The 18,165-nt window shown below is 31.2% G+C and overlaps 1 protein-coding gene across 1 annotated transcript in view; it reads left to right on the top strand.

Annotated features, from left to right (window-relative positions):
* The window catches only part of ADGRL4 (adhesion G protein-coupled receptor L4), a 98,784-nt gene that overhangs the window by 48,353 nt on the left and 32,266 nt on the right, over positions 1 to 18,165 (top strand). Inside the window, exons 3-7 of the mRNA XM_011355552.2 lie at positions 5,984 to 6,136; positions 12,952 to 13,022; positions 13,845 to 14,024; positions 14,135 to 14,318; positions 15,408 to 15,524. Of these exons, the coding sequence (XP_011353854.1) occupies positions 5,984 to 6,136; positions 12,952 to 13,022; positions 13,845 to 14,024; positions 14,135 to 14,318; positions 15,408 to 15,524 (705 nt within the window). The remainder of the gene's footprint in view (positions 1 to 5,983; positions 6,137 to 12,951; positions 13,023 to 13,844; positions 14,025 to 14,134; positions 14,319 to 15,407; positions 15,525 to 18,165) is intronic.

Below are 18,165 nucleotides of genomic sequence, written 5' to 3'. Positions count from 1 at the left end.
AGGTAATTTTTTGCCTATCTCCACTATCTTGGGGAAGAGAGAAGGTTACTTTCAGATAAGTGGTATTTTATGGAACAAGATTTGAATCAGACCATTAGGGAATTCCTTCATATTGTAAATCCAGTGCAGAAGATTGGGAGATAGATACAAAATATTTTTTTTTCCAAATTCTTGATAAGGAAGTTAAGAGGTCAAGTGCTCACACAGTTGAGAAAAACACAAAAATCATTGTCAATCTTTTCTTTTTTGTCTATTAATATGTTATTCAAGACTTTTAAAAATGTGATGGAGTCAACATACACTGGCATGTTAATTTGTTTTTGGAAGCACAATCAGGTGATATAAAGTGGTTCATTTTCCTGGACTCGGACCAATACCTCAGACTAGTGCATCCTTTTTTGCTGTACTTTTACATATCATTTTTGCAGCTATAGACCACAAGGGATACAATCTTCATCATTCTCTATATTACCAATAACTGATCTGCTAGCACAATTCCTTTTAAAGTTAATATAAACTTCTCCCTGTATGCTGTGAAGGGAGTCAAATTTTTAGATAAAAATTGAAAGTTTTTATTTTAATAAGAACTCAATTATATGCTCCCGTGTTAACTTGCTTTAAAATGCGAACTCTGACAGCAAGGCACAGATCCTGACTTTCTGATTAATTTTTACTTATTTCCCAGTATAGACATATTCACATTTGGGAACTGGGAAATTCCATAAATATTTGAGTAACTACATAATGAATCACCACCAATATGTGTAAAATATTTTTCTTTAGCTTGATTTAGATGCTTGTGTTCAATTTGTGAGCTACTCTCAGTTAATTTTAATAAACTAGTTTAATTTCTTTTGCATGCATACATGTACATGTTTGCTTTCTGTGTATGTATATACACACACACATATATGGTCATATAGAGTTGCATAATATACCTGTATACAAAATAGATAACTTAATAATTAAATACACCCATGTTAATAAAATATTAACATTTCAACATTTTATATAAGGCCATTCAAAATTTATCTTACTTTATTATGATATTTTCAGCAATTTTCTCCAATTCCTCCAATCTTCATATGTTTTATCTTAGGAGTGACAAATGTCTGGCCAAATGCTAAATCTGAATAAAATGTTTTAAACATGCTGTTAAATTTTAAAAATTTTAAATCCTTTAGATGAGATGTGAACTTCTCAGTATTAGAAGCCGTACCAACTAATAATTGTCTGACTCCGGGCAGAATCAAAAACTAATACCTGCCTGGTCTATACAAGTTTTTGAGAGCCCAACCTTTATTCTTACATCTCCAAGTTGTTGGCCTCTCCTCTAGAGGAAGCTCAAAACTCTTCTCTTGAAGCTCTGTCCTATTCACTCGAATCAGGCCACATGCTGGAGAGCAACACTTTCAAAGGGTCAAGGGATTAGAACTCAAAATGTCAGAGAGGTGCCTATGATAAGGGAAAAAGAGGCCTGATGCCATAACATGGAAAAAAAAAAAAAAATCTTAGGTATGCGACCTGGCCTACCTATGTTCTAGGCAGTGGAGAAAAGGTTCTTGCATCTCATGGCTGACTGGTTTTGCTCTTGAACTGTTTTTTCCAAGCAACTGAAATGGCACTGTGCCTAAAGTAGAGATTTAGGTGTGCTCAGAGCAAAAGACACTCTAGGTGATGCTTGGTTCCTTTGTTTTAGGGGTAGGCCTGCCTCAGGCTTATGAAAAGGGTCTAACATAGGGTCTTACCAGTCCACCCATGAGACAGATTTGAGTTGAAAAACATCCTCATTGCATTGAAGATCTTACATTTCTTCAGCTTTAAATCACGGAATAATAAAGAATCAAGGCCAGTCTCATATATTTAAAATTCTGTTTCCAGAGATCTTTTGTGAAATAAACAGAATTTTGTTCTACATCATAAAATGAAATAACATTTTATTGATGTTTTGGATAAGTTTTAATAACATGGAATAATCCTTATGAAAAAATGTTATTATAATGCCAATATTTAAGCCAGGTACAGAAGTGGATATTCTGCATTGTCTGAATTAACCTTAAAATGGAAGTGCCTCAAAAGATGAATAGAATACCATTACAAGTGATTTTTATTTTCTTTCTTTTAAGCATTCTTTCAAAGAATTACAACGATCATCATCAAATTGTTAGCATTTTTAAAGCTGAATTATGGGGAAACTAATTTTACTTTTCCTTGTATTTAGTATAAAAACTAATGCAATACCTAGGCATTTGGAGATCTTATATTATAGATTCTTTACAATAACCTTTATTATAAAGGTGTGTGTGTGTGTGTGTGTGTGTGTGTGTGTGTGTGTGTGTGTGACTTAAACTGGTTCCCAGACTTTGGAAGCTCACTTCTACATAGAGAAGGGATAAGTCTCATGCACTTATGAAGGGCCTACCATTACAGCTACAAATCAGCTAACTATTAAGGATTTTAAGTAGGGTGTAACAAGAGCTGATTTCTAGGTACTTATATAATAATAATAATATTTTTAAAATAATAAGAATAGCATACCTGTATATAGCACTTGCTACATGCTAGGTACCAATTTAAGCATTGTCTGTATATGAGCTCCTTTAATCCTATTGACAATCTTTTGAGAAAGTTTCCATCTTACAGTAATCTTCTGATCACAATGACTAGCACATAATAAACAACAAATGATAATGATTACTACTGTGAACCTTTTTAATTATGTAGTATTTAGAAAAAAAATGAGATAACTTTGACATTCACAATGCTTTAGGCTTGGATCAAACTTTGCCACTTATTAGCTGTATGCCTCGAAGCAAGGTAATCTAACTTTTTATACTTCAGTTTCCTTATTTCTAAACTGAGGATAATGTCTGTCTCATAGGGTTTAAATGAGGATTAAAAATGCAAGTCAGATCATGTATATGAAGTGCTTAGCATGGTACCTGGTTCATCAGGAGCCTTCAGTGAATTCTAGTAATCACGTCAATCAGACAACAATATCAGTCATGTCTTAAATGGGGTTCTCTGAATGCTACAAGCTAGCAGTCTATCCTACAGTCAGTTGGGAGCTGAAAAGGCATCAATTACATTATTTCCTTCTTTGTTCATGACATCTTTTAATTGTTTCATAATAGGTAAAACTATATCTAAACCAAATAATATAAAAATGTAATAATGTAATAATGTCAAAATGTAATAATATAAAAATGCAGGAAAACTTTCAAGACCCAGTGAAATTTTTCTGACCTCTTTCCTGACTGAAGTAAAATGAGTGAGTTTAGTATTTACCCTTGCAATCTGCTTTTGCCACACCCACACTCACACTTCTCTTCTTTGCTTACATCCTCATCTATCCATCAAGGCGCTCAGGTTCTAAAAGGCAGAGGCAGTGCCGCGGTTCTTCTTTTTTCACCCATCAGAGGCATAATATCAAAATATCAAAACAAATTAAAAATGCATGGTTGGCCTGGGATGAGTAAAAATTATTAATTCTGTGGATATGCCTTATTCAAATGACATTTGATGATTAAGGAAATTACAACAATAACTTCAAAAGTATAATGTTATTTTCCCTTTTTGTTCAAATCAATTTATGTAGGTTTGCTATTAATCAAATACATTTTCTTATATATGGTAATTTTTGTATTCATGTATATATGCTCTATTCAACCCCAACTCCTCACCTGGATGAATTCAGACAATGTGGCAGCCCTATGGGATTGTGTAGCCATTAAATGAAACTAGTCTGCATCCCTGAACCATTGTGGAAGAAGCCACACCTATGACCTGAATACTAATCCTGGTTTCTGACTAAAACACTAAAAATCTTTTATCGTGCTGAGCCATTACATGTTTGGACATATTTATAAAAGTTGACCTATAATAATTAAGATGATAAGTCAAAGTGTTAAAGCATATAAATATTAAAAGAAAATTATGGAATATAACTATATAGGTTGAATACCCTGAAAGGCTGGAATTGACAAATCTTACCTGACATTTCCATAGTAGTCATTTTTGAAAAAAGAGGAATTCACCACTAAGTTGTCTGTCAAATGTTAACTTCTATATTTATATTCTTAATGTTTGAAAATGAATAAGTGAAAATAAAATTTAAATTAAAAACAGACTGCGAATAAAGCTTTCGGTTTCTTTCTTAAATTACTATCTCAATATCTTTTATTCTCCTAAAATGGATCTGTGATTCATTAGATACATTTCTATATATTTTGGCTTTTTAAAATCATCCTCACAGAAGCAGCAGTATAAAACAGTTAAGGAGACAGGCTTTGGAACCAAACTACCTGGCTCTGCAACTAAATGGCTATGTGATGTTGGCAAATTACTTTTCCTCTCTATGCCTTATTTCCCTCATCCATTCAAGAGGATAATAATGGTATCTACTTCCTAGAGCTTATGCAAAGATTAAGTGAATTAATATTTATAAAATGTTTGAAAAAATCTTCAAATCTTACTTATCACTATATGTGTGCAATAGTCTGTGTGTGAATTAAATGTTACACATTTCATCCTTTAAAAAGAAATTAAACATGGTTTGATTAAAATGAAGAATAAAAATTTAAGACATTTTTCAAACTCAACTTGCTTTTTCATGTACTCTCTCTGTGTTCCTCAATAGGCTTTCACCCTGTCTTCAGAAATAGTCACCCCCAATGCTTGCATGTTTGCCCAATATTTTGTCTTTTTTTAATGACCTTCCTTCTTTCTATCTAACCAATACTTAACTATCTTAGATTGGCCAGTCTGGGTCTATTAGTTTTCTAGGCCTGCCCTAACAAACTACCACAAACTTGTTGGCTCAAAACAACACAAATTTGTTCTCTCACAATTCTGGAGGCTAGAAGTTTGAAATCAAGGTATTGGAAGAGCCATCCTCCCTCCAAAAAGTCTAGGAAAGAATCTTTTTTTCTCTCACATATTTCTAGTAGTTGTCAGCTACCTTTGACAATCCTTGCCTTACCGATTTATCACTTCAGTCTCTGTCTCTTGTCTTCACATAGCCTTTTCCTCTATGCCCCTCCCCTGGGTCCCCATGTCCAAATTTTCCACATAAAGATACCAGTCTTTGGATTAGGGCCTACCTAATCCAGAATGACCTGGTCTTTACTTGATTACATATGCAAAGGTCCTATTTCCAAATGAAGTTACAATCACAGACACAGGGTTAGTATTTGAACATATCTTCTTGAGAGATACAATTCAACCCACAAGAGGATTTAATGTCACCTGAAAATACTCTGTCTCCTTCAGCCCATTATGATCACTTCTGAGAAATATATTTTCTATTTCATTTATCTGATAGATAATATGAATCTATTTTCTGATTTTAACAAAAGGTTTATGAATCTATATTTTTTCTGATAAATTGTACTAGAAGAGTATATAAGGGTAAGGACCATGGGCCATGATGCATATCTTTTATCTTTTATATTTGTATACTCTTGTATAGGACAATATAATGTATATAGTAATGAATAAATGCATTAATGAATAAATGGACCTATTAATGCAAAATTCTTCTTAGGAATAAGTGATAAAAATAAATGATATGTGATTAGAACATGTTAATTTGTAATCTCTGATTTTTCATTTTTAACTTATGGTATGCTTTTGACTGATTATAAAGAGTATTATAAATTCACAAATGAGTATATATTTATTGAAATTATTATAATTAAATTACATATAAAATGTGAAAAATATTCCAGTATACATTTAATAGCTATATTGTGTTTTTGAAGTAACGGATTCTTTTTTGCTTTGGAACTACAAAGAGAGTTTCCCATTATAAACAAAAATAAAACAAGTATAGAATGTAGATTCTTTAGAATCAACTTCTCTTAAAAATCAACTTTGCATTACTTCAAATTATTTAACTGTCAAAATTCCAAACACCAATGGAAAATATTAGTAATTTATCTTAATTATATAAAAATAATGTTTTAAATTTATATTTCCACAGATGATAATGAATGTGGGAATTTAACCCAGTCTTGTGGTGAAAATGCTAACTGCACTAACACAGAGGGAAGTTACTATTGTATGTGTGTACCTGGTTTTAGATCCAGCAGTAACCAAGACAGGTTTATCACTAATGATGGAACTGTCTGCATAGGTAAGTCAGCTATCTCATTTAAAATTTGTACCTATCTCTTATTGCTCATTACTCCCAGAGAGTAAATAAAAATTCAAATGCTGCCAGTCTTTAATTGTACCCTAGTTGTTAAATACTTTCAGAGACTTCATTAATTCTTTTATTTCTCCAATATTGTATAATCAGTTCCTATGGAATATTTATCTAAGGATATAAGAAAAAGATTTTTTTTTTAGAAAAATCAAAGGGTTTACAAAATAAAATTCATGAAGCTATAAGATCTAGCATGGTGGCAAACAACAGAATAAATATTTACACTTTAAAATACTAACTCAAGAAAATTATGATTTGCATCATAAATATTGATGCTTTTATAAATATACACACTGAGGTGAACTCTACATTTTCTTAGAATATGTTCAGGTAGGCATTATTTATGAAAGAATTGTCCTAGGGCTTTACTACTTCTTGCTGAAAGTTAGTCACACTTAAGATCTGCATAAAGTTTTTCTGAACAGTAGAGATCTATTTAGAAAATCATTTCACTTTCACTAAAATGCCCTCTTGTGAAATAATAATTTAAATTCAATTCCTTAGTAAAATATTATACTGAGCCTGAAGAGAATATCTATAAGATGTTTTTAAATGTCCTTCTGTTATAAATGCATTTGATTTATCAGATCTGATATAATTTGGATTACAACCTGAGGTAAAAAAAAAAAAAAAGAAAAAAAAAGATGGTTTAGAAACTTCAAAAGATGAACAATTTTCAGAGGCAAATTCTCTGAAGTCAAAGACTTTAACTTTGAAAGTAAGTTATAAATCAACTTATTCCAGGTTTCTAAAAAATTGTACAGTTTACCAACAACTAATATAATTAATTGTGATTGATAATAATCTACAAGATGATTTCAATCACATAGCCAAGGATAGATAGGGGACTGGAAATCGGGATACTCTATGCAACACAGACAGGAGTAATGTGCTGCTTCTACTTTACATAGATAAAAGAGACAGACCCAAGTTCATATAGATCACACTAAGGCCTTTGCTTAGTTCTCTAATGGGATTCTCATCAGTAAGCTAAGGAGAAGTCTGGCAATGTTATTATTAATAACATGTTGAGCTAGGAATTAATGTTCAAAGAAAATTTATCAGTGAAATCTCTGTATCAAAGAAATTATCATGTCTCATGCATCTATAGTTCATAACATTTACTCTGCTATGTAAACAGTGAAGATATTATTCTCCTCATTTTATAGCAAGGGGAAGTGCAAGGCTACTCCTAATTCATTTAGGATAAGAAGAAGATTAGAATCCCAGTCTTATGTCTAGAAAGCCATCGTTATTTCCACAGGAGACTGAAGTGGGTGGGACATTGAAATCTCACACATTGATCTGAGTCATGCAAATGCAGTGGCTCAAGGTTTGCAAGGGCATAAAAGATGTATAATATGAAAAAATACTACTTTTGTGGAATGAAAATTTTCTCTTTAGTATTTGCAGCAAAAATGTTTATAATATATTCAGGAGATAAGATAGTTTTCTGCCCAGAAAACTTACAGTACCTCAAAACTTGTTGTTTTGGAGCTTACACTCTTATCTCAAGTCTTCTTAGAATGTGATTTAATGTTCATATTTTACTTTTAGTAGTTCTAATTATGTAGTTCTGTAAGCTTTATTAGAAACGTTTCAGTTAGTGAAGAAATCTAACTTGTGACATCTTAATCATTGGAATTTTAATCGTGCTCTCCATTCCCTCTTGTCTCTAGAAGACATCTTGCCTTTTCATCTGATCATGTTTACTTTTAATATGCCTCAGTTTCACAAAGGGCTATATTTCTCTATTTGTGTTCCTTTCAAGTAGAGAATGCCTATATTAGAAAAAACTGGATCACAGACACAGAGAAAACACACACAGATAAAGACGATTTAATGCCAACATTTTATGAGACTGTGATATATTTGTAATTTAAAACTTTTTCTCCCAATACTCATTTATTATTGAGATGCTGTGGAATGGCCCTATTTTTTTTTTTTTTTTTTTTACTAATTCTCTTTTTAGCTATTTTAAGTAATCAGTAAACACAATAACTATATTAAAACTCAATACCCAGTACTGAGTCCTTCATTTTCTACCATTTTTGTTTGATGGATTATTCAGTGAAAAACTTATTCTTTGGAAAATTGTTATTTCTCACCAATTTTGTTGTCCTTAAGGATTAAGCTTTTTGAGAAGCAGAGCAGCTATTTCATTTTTTTCCAATCTTCTAGTAATTTTTCTTGTGCACTATGATAATCTTCAGGGAGTTTGAACAGAAAACTGTAATTCTATTCCCTTTTTACATTAGTGTATTATCTTGTAGTGTATTGCCTCTGATTTGAAAATTTAACTGATATTTAAATTTGACATGTCTGATAATTGTAGTCATTAAGAACCTGTATAAATAGAAAATAAAAAGCTCCAACTCAGGGAAAGAAATGACCCAAGCAAAATTTTTTTCAAATACTATGTTTCACAGATAAGGTAATTTTGTTGCAGAAGGCTTTGAGTGAGATTTAGCATGCATGTTATTCTTTCCCTTGGAATCATAGTAAAACAGAACTTCATATTTCTAGCTTCTGAGAAACCTAGTTTCAGACTTGCATTTCACAAATCGGAACACTGTGGCATCCATTAGTGAAATGACTCTTCAAAGTCAAATGAATAGAGCCCAGGAACTCCATCGTGTTTACTGTGCGCTTAAGAGCTGTGTTTACTGCTTGTGATTTTTTTATGTCCTATTGTCTTGGTTATTCTTATAGTTTCAGATTTTTTTCTTGGCTTTGAATAATATTAACATTCAATTTTGTCTTTGCAAATTACTTCCAGTAATTGGACATTTTATCTTTTCTTTGCAGTCTGTGAGTTAAACAACTTTAGAAAATTCAGCTATTGATGAAAATTATAAGAATCAAAACACTCATACAACCATATTTTGAAAGAAAATTATGATACTATTCCGCTGGGTTGGCACATTGTAGACATGAAAAAAAGCATAACCTTATTAATGAAAAAGTAGCAAATGATTTTTTTTGATGTGAAAACAAGCTAATGATTTTATAAGGTGCCTACATTTAGAGAAATCAAGTTAGCAGCATTAAGCTGAGTGTTAGGTTGGTAGTGGAAAAAAGTGGATCAATCATTAAATATGGAATGTCAATTCTAGCCCAACAGAAATAATTACATAGAGCAATTTACTTTTCATTAAGATAGGGGAAAGTGTTCTTTTTCTCTTTTACAGTGCTGGTAAGTACCAAAACATGGCAATCTAATGAGGTACTCATTATCAATCTGTTTTCTCTAAACTTATACATTCACGAGGCTCTTGTTATTAAGAAAACACATAATATGAATAGAATCACTGTACCTCACTTATAATTACAATATGAGGTACCTACTATATCCAAACACCTTACATACATTTCCTCATTTGTTATGAAAAAGACCTTTTGGAGTTAAAGGAACCTTTTATAGTATTACCCAAAGTGACAAAACTAATGAGTATTATAGAGTCAGGGAAGATCCATAGTGGTTTTATTAGATTCAAGACAATTAGGTCCTGCAAGAGATTGCAAGAGAGAATTTAGTGTGGATCTTGCTGAAAAATGGCAGTCACATTTCATTTTGGCTAAGCCAGTTTCATTCTGTTTGGGCATGGAATATCGGTTCAATATGTTATGATTCTCTCTATATTACTAGGTAGCAAAGGGACGTAGAATGATAAGCTGAGGATAGTGGAAGTTTTTTGACTACTTTGGCACACAGCCAGTTGTGGTAGTCACACACTCCATTACTAAGTTAAATTCAGTAAATTCTACTACTAAGGCCTAAGAATGAGAAAGACATCAAATTCAGCAAACCTCATTTCCACATTTTAGAAAAATGTTGAGGGGATAAAAAATATAAATAAGAAAAATAAACAATTTGGGAAACATTGCTTTGATGGGATGATTAAGGTTTGAAAAGTATTACTTTGGTAGGATATTTAATATTTATTATATAACATTTGGAGTCAGAATATAAAAATATGTATAATCTTAATCTTGGATGCTAGTCTTCCAGGATACTACCTCATTATTTTTACAGATTACCATTTTGTCAGTTGGTGAATTCAGAAGTTGAAATATGTTTCTTGGTCCTACACTGACATTCTGGGGTATCAGCTAGCTGAGTGAGTGGTGGTGGAAGGGCTTGCACAAGAGCAGAGACCTCAATGTAAGAACCACAGGGTGGGGAGAATGCACAAGGAAAAGCTGAAACACTGTTATAAGCATCAATGTTGTGTCCACTTGTGTCCAAAGTACAAGAGGGAAGATGGAAACAGAGTTTGTAGAACCAAGATTTGTATGTTGCTCTGAGATTGGGTATGGAACAAAGTTCTCAAGAAATGTCGCTCCTTTAAATAATTTTTAAATTGAAGGAATCAATACTTTGTTTCCTGTTAAGCCCTAGAAAGCATCTAAAAATATGAAATGGGTATTCAAAAACATGGCTTTCCTATCCATGAAAGAAATTTTTCTGCTTATGATACTTCATGAGTCTGTTCACACCTTCATTGGAGTGTTTTCATTGTTTGATTATAGTATATGCTACTCCTTCAGCACTGCTCCAAAAACTACAAGTCTTTTGCTTTCTCATATTTTTTTCTCACTTCATTGATTTCATGAAAAATAATAACCTTAGTCTGCACTCCCACCTGAGTTCTTTTCTTCAGCCCAACCTGGAATGCTTTCCCCAGTGCTTCTCCATATTCTAAGAGTTAACCTGTTATTACTCATCTATTTTACTTTTCGCTGTTTTTGAGTATCTGAATATATATATATATGGAAGAAAAAGTTCAAGAAAGAAGATAGAAACAGAGTTTTAGAACCAAAATCTGTATGTAGAGCAGCATTTTTATTTTTTTAAAGTAGTGTATTAGGATTTCTGTAGAGATCATAAATACATAGATTTGGCAGAAGAAAAAGATTTTTCTACCTTTTTTTCATGTCTTTTAATTGTCTTCTTAAATCTAGTACCATCATTTTTATTAGCTAATAGAAATTTCTTCAAGAATCTGGCAAGATGTTTATTGTCACTTTCAGTTTTTGGTGGTGTGAGTTTTAATGTTTTCCTGTACCTTTATTACATTTCTAAAGTGAAAAATTAGGATCAGCTATATTTAAGATAACTAACTAGATGACGTTTTATATTAGACTTTGATTACTCCTCCTTTTTTATGGCAAATGATATAATGGCACTCTATTAGTTTTTTGAAAATCAAATTGTATACTTAAGAGTACCGTTTTATTCATTAATTTAACATAGAGTAGCTCTAAGATGTCAGAGCTAGACTGGGAACACAAAAATCTTTACATTAGTTTAAGGTAACTATCTGGATTCTTCAGTTCCTTGGAATCATTCCATGTTGGAACTCTGCCTACTGGCACAGTATATATACTTGATTACTCTAAGACATATTTCATGTAGTACGTAAAATTTTAAATTAAAAATATCAATTATGTGAGCTTAAAACATATAATTTTTATTGTGGCTTTGAAATATGGCTACCAAAAATCTAAGACTTAATTCCTTTCAGTTTGTTACTTTATCTATGATGAGTGTGTTTTAAAAATCATAATAAAATATAACGATCAAAAGTAATAAATTGTGGTAAAATTTTAAGGGAGTCATGTCACACATTCTGCTACATCTTAATTTTTAGGTTAACTTACATGCGGAAATAAAGCTTTGGAAAGAAAGTGGGCTACTCCTTTTTATCCTTCCAGATTTATGTAAACTGAATTGTTATAATCAATATAGTTTAATGCTATAAAACAAAGTGTTTTAAATGTATTGTAAAAATTGAGTTTTTATTAAGTTAAGACCAACTGTTACAGTCAATAATAAAAATTATTTAATGACTTTGTTATTGAGTCATACTATTCAAAAAACAATCCAAGTGTTTGGCCTATGAATAATATTTTCAATATGCTGTCAAAATGAATTGGCCAAATTATGGTTAAACAAATATATGCAATTAAGTTAACTCTGCCATTTTTTTCAAATGATGGGATTTTCCTTGAGTTATTATAAAATTTGATATGAAATCACTAACTGTATGTTATAATATTATCAATGATGTAGCAACTATATGAGTACTAAATAAAAAGTTAATTTTTCAAATACTCCAGATATAGATGAGTGCGACGAATTAATTGCCTGTGGTGATCATGCAGTATGTGAAAACATGGATGGTGGGTATAGCTGCTCCTGCAAAGAAGGTTATCAGACATCCACAGGAGAAGCACAGTTCACACCTAACGATGGCACTTACTGCCAAGGTAAATCACATTACCAAACTTTATGTATTGTCAAAGAAGTATATAAAATATATACTACACAGTTGTGAATCATCAAAGAACTACACCTTTCAAGAAATGTGCCAATGTTCCTTTATTGTCAAAAAAAAAAAATAGGAAAGTGTTGTTTTTTTAAATGAAAGATGTAGACCACATATTTTACGTAGTTAACATACCCATATTCCTTTGACTAACTATAATCTTCCATTTTCCATAAGATATTGTGTATTTTAATGAATAAAAATGAATATATTTTATTATGAATAAAATTTTTAAAATAATGAATAATGAAAAATAAAAGATGAATTTTAATGAATAAAAGGTGAAAATGAAACTCACTTTTTAAAACTGTGTTTTAATGTTTAAATAAGACAAATCATTAGACTCGATATAATCATTTAGGAAAAGTACTTTTAAAAAATTACTATATAATATATTTTCTTTTTCTATAGAAAATGTGAATGCTGACTGTCATTTAGATAATGCCTGTATTACTGCAAATATTGATAAAACTTTAACAAAAGTAAGTAGACTAATTGAATACAAATTTTATTTTATTTCGACATTTTGTTTTCAGTTAAATGTCTTCCAATGTCTTATTTTAAAAAGAGTAACAAGCAGTTAGTCTTCTTGTAGAGTTAAAACTATTTACATATAGAGGTTTAAGTATTTTATTTGAGATGCAGATAGAATTAACTTGAAAATCCCCAAAGTATTGAGGAAGACTATTACATATTTACGTGCTACTGTTTTATTATTCAATATACTAGAAAACTATTTTCAATATGTAAAGGAAGTTGATGAATAAAATAGAAAAACACACTTTGACCCCAGGCCCATTGCCACACTCTAAGGTGCCATAGTTGAATAAAAATAGATTTTTTTTACTCTAAATATTTCAAAGAGTAAATAAAAAGTAGGGCATCCATAAAATTATTGCCATATGATTGAAAGTGTGAATCTCAAAATGACTAATTAAACAATCAACTAAAACAAATTTCCATTTTATCACATTGTGAAGAATTTTCTGTGATTGATTAAAACCTAATTCACATTAAGTTATAAATATTATAACTTTTAAAAGGTAATTTTTTAAATTATCAATTCAAGCATACTGTTTCTTTTTGGAAGTAATTTCTATTTTTTTTTAAGTTATTTGCTATTTTTTGTAAATAATTTCAAGTTTCAGTGCTGCATGTTATGGTTGGGTTTAGCCTGATACCTTATTAGAGTATAGGACAAGAAAATCAAACTCATAATAAATTTAACATACAAACTTTATTTTTGAAAAGATCCAATAGTACTCTAAACTGGTTTCCTTTTTCTGGTCTCATGTTTGGTTCAGATTAGAAGCGTAAATCAACCTGTGGCTTTGCTGGAAGAAGTCTATAGACATTCTGCAAAAGATCTTTCACCAATGGATATAATTACATATATAGAGATATTAGCAGAATCATCACCATTACTGTGTTATATAAACAGCACTAACTCAGACAAGGACACCCTTTCTAATTCAACTCTTACTGTAAGTATGTTGAACTTTAATTCTTAATATCATTGAGCTTTACAATTTTTCTTATATCTGTGATTAATGTAAGATTCCAATGATTTCAAAAGATACACTTTTTTTAACAGGAATTTGTAAAAACTGTGAATAATTTTGTTCGAAAGGATACATTTATAGTTTGGGACAAGTTACCTACAAATCGTAGAAGAACTCATCTTACAAAACTGATACATGCTGCCGAACAAGCTACCTTGAGGATATCTCAGAACTTTGAAAAGACCACTCACTTAGACACTAATTCAAGTGATGTAGGTAAGAAGCCAAGGTCAATTTCAAAGCAACAGTATTTTCCAAACAAGCCAGTCTCAAAATGGGTGGAGAGTATTTAAAATACCATTAATAAATTTGGCAGTTGTTTTGTCAATGTAGAAATGAATGGTAATGCATATTACAAGAGTGATATGCATAAGGACGAGAAAAAGGATGAATACATAAGCAGTGCCTCATCCATACAATCTTCACCTTTTCCTGTTCTTGAACTGTTTAGCATTTAAATGCTTAGAGTATATTACTTCCTTGCCATTCTGAGTTAGTCATCTTTTGACTGTTAGGATCTACCTTGACCAATAATACTGACAGGCAGATTTTCTGGATGTAGTATATTTAAATTTCTCTTTAGGAATCCTTTGCCTTTTGATAATATAAAGCAATCAATATAGTAAATAAGAATGTTTCCTTCATGCAATCTCATATTTAAAACATTAGGAATCTTAGATCAAATTGAAGATGCCAATAAAGTTGTTCTGTAGAAACAAGGTACATTTTCTGAAATAATCATTGCATACATCCCTACTATATTTTCTGGGTGACATCCTGCTAGGCAACAGTACATATACAAAAGTCATTATCTCATCAGGATTCACCACTTACTCAAAATTAAGATAGCAAGCATTGTGATATATATAGAAGCATACATTTCTATAATGTTCCTGCATAAAAAAAGGTGAAAAAACACCAGGTAAGGAAATTATCCTCAAGAAGTTAATTCAATCTCTCTCTAAATAGTAAATTATATTGTAGATACCATCCTCTACGACATTGTAGTTCCTACTCTTTGCTTTGGTAATTACGATATATAGCTCCCTTGCATGCATACATATTTTGTCTTTGATTTAATAACAATGCATACAAAGCACAAGTGTTATAGTAAAATCAAAAAATTAAACTTGAATCATATTTTAAGATATAAATTATAATGTCCAAATATGTTCAGAATATGCTCTTTCTACCTGCCATAAGAAGTTGAAATACAATAATAATGGATGAAATTGTCTCTAACTAAATGAATACATTCATTAAACTAATTTCAGAAAATTTATAATATTCGTGGTTTTGTTTCAGCTCTCAAAGCCTTCTTTTTTGATTCACATCACATGAAACATATTCATCCCCATATGAATGTGGACGGAGATTATATAGAAATATTTCCAAAGAGAAAAGCTGCAGATGATTCAGAGGGTAGGACTTTGAAAATCGTATATACAGTGTCAGTGACTTGCAATAAATACTTTTCATGCATTTGATAGTATCATATATACCTATAACATGTGCTTTTGTATAGAAAAATATTTGATGTTTATATACAAGATTTCCATATTTGTACTTGAGATTTTCATTCTGATATAAATACCTGGGGAGGATTTTAGCTGACAATATTTACATCCTTCTTATCTTACCTCAAACCCCTGTAACTGCCTCACACTATTAAGATTTTAATGAAAATATACAAAGGAACTATGGTTTTGCAACCTATTTTGTAGCAGTCAAAAGATGCTACAATTTGCATAGAGTTTTTAGTACTTTTTCTTCAGTAATCTATATTCCTCACTGCGAGACTGAATTTGTGATTGTGTGAGGAAGACAAATAGAGATAATGTTCAAAAAGAAAGTTATTGTTTAGGCTTGGACTTCTCTTGCTGTTTCTTAGTCTTTGTACAGTAAACTCTTCAACTAAACTATAGGCAGTATTTCATAAGAAATAGAATCAGAGAACGCTAATACTTGCAGGTAACTTAATGATTATCTAACCTATTTTTCTCATTTTATAGATAATGGAACTAAGGCACAAAAAAGTGAACAGATTTGTCTTTTTGCACATCAACAGGTAGTACAGAGCCAACACTAGAAGGGAGGTAGTTGACAAAGAAATCAGCCCTGACCAGCTTTTCTTTGTCACCTAACCACAGGCAAGCTAGCTCCTTCTTATTTTAATTTAACCATTTATCTGCTCTCTTAGTGCAATGCACTTAGAAAAAAAATCTCTGATAATAGTGAAATTGTGGTTGTTCTTCCCATGTAGTTTAAAATATATTACCTAGAGAAAACATGCATTATAATATTTTCTCAAGAATGTATGGGTGGTCATAAGTACAAATGAAAAATATGTAAGATGACACATATGATCTCTTTTATAGACATCATTTCATAAACAGATGTAATCTTTATTATTCTAAAAAGTGCATTTATTCTCAAAAGATGTCTTTTTAAAAAAATTTACAGCATTAATGTGAGATTTTTTATTTAATCCATTGATAGTATCCTCTCCATTTTTTCTCGTTAGTTTTTATTCAAAAGTAAGAAACAGATGGCCATAAAACAAAAATAACTAAGCCATACTGCTATTGAACCCATGGCTCTTACCCTATTACATCATATTCTAATTAACCAAGAACATGTATAATATTTAGGAGCAAATCCAAAGAATGTGTTAAACTGTTATGCTTTCAAAGATTTGAGTAGTGTTTAGAGGTTGAAAATAAAGACATTGAAAATACTTATCATAGTGACAAATGATGAAATTGTCATGGAATTAATGTCTCAAAGAGATCCTGTCTGAGTGTATGGTAGTTCTTTTATGCTTAATGATCATGCATGCAAACTGACATTTGAAAGAGACAGTAATATCAGTTCTTGAGAAAGCAGAGGGAGAAAATTTGTTTTCCTCAAGGTTGGATCTTAAAAATAAGGATAAGTCTAGCAGGCTGTTCAAACTCACTCAATGATATCTACATGTGATGATTCATTTATTGACAAAGTCCATTAATAAAAACATGCATTAGTTAAAAGCTTCATAGTGTCATTAGTAGAAAAATGAGAAGTACAAGTGGATTTTTATCTTTTTTTTTATAGACTGAATTTTAGTCTCTGTCATTAGTGAATTAATCCCTAATTTACTTCAAGAAGGTACAGATCTTGTAAGAGAATCAAAAGCTAAATCGGGCCTAGAATTAGTGAGAAGTCATGGGAATTAAAAGAGGTTAAAAATGATGAGAATTGACAAATACTGAAACTATATTCAGAAAAGATGTTAAAAATGGATTCTATGTGGTGTGAATCTCCTTTCACTAAGTCGAAAATGGATACTGAATAAGTATTTCCTCTTAGGAATTATGAGTGATTTATAGATTTTTTAAATCCATCTTATCTTTTTCGTGTTTCATTTGATTTTGAACTGTCTCTGCTACAGCTTCTGGGAAGTCGCTGTTGCATGAACTTGTTCATTAACTGGAATAGGTCCAGTTGATCTAAAAGGTTTCCAGGTCCTGCTTCAGGCCCTTGTCTGTTCATAGAAAAGGCTAGGCAAGTTATTGGAGTCATTATAATTTCACTAACACATCCATGTTTTACTAACATTATTTCTTTGATATAACTTCTCTAGGCTAGAAATTCAGGAAAATACTCTATGTGGTATCTCTGAATTTCACAAAGGCTCTTATCAGTGTCTTCTGTGGTACCTTTTTAGATTAAGATAAAAATACGAATAACAATACATTGGGAAATTCTAGCTCACATAATCATATCCAAAAAACATTATTTATTAGCATAATATTGTGATGTGCAGAGTTCCAGCTTTGTATCACAGCCTTTTGTTTTTGATGATATCAACATTTGTATTTATGATGTTGATTAATTTATGCTTTTTAAATTATGTGCCCACATATAAATATGTGGGATATAAACATAAAAGCAACAAATGAACAGGACAAACAAACAGAGACTCATGGTCATGGACAACAGACTAGTTGTTACCAGAAGGAAGGGAGGAGGTAAATGGGGTAAAAGGGGTCAAATATGTGGTGACAGAAAGAAATCTAACTAT

Source organism: Pteropus vampyrus, unplaced genomic scaffold, assembly GCF_000151845.1.
Source record: "Pteropus vampyrus isolate Shadow unplaced genomic scaffold, Pvam_2.0 Scaffold22, whole genome shotgun sequence".
Taxonomy (NCBI): domain Eukaryota; kingdom Metazoa; phylum Chordata; class Mammalia; order Chiroptera; family Pteropodidae; genus Pteropus; species Pteropus vampyrus.
This window is presented reverse-complemented; position numbering and strand designations above follow the sequence as displayed.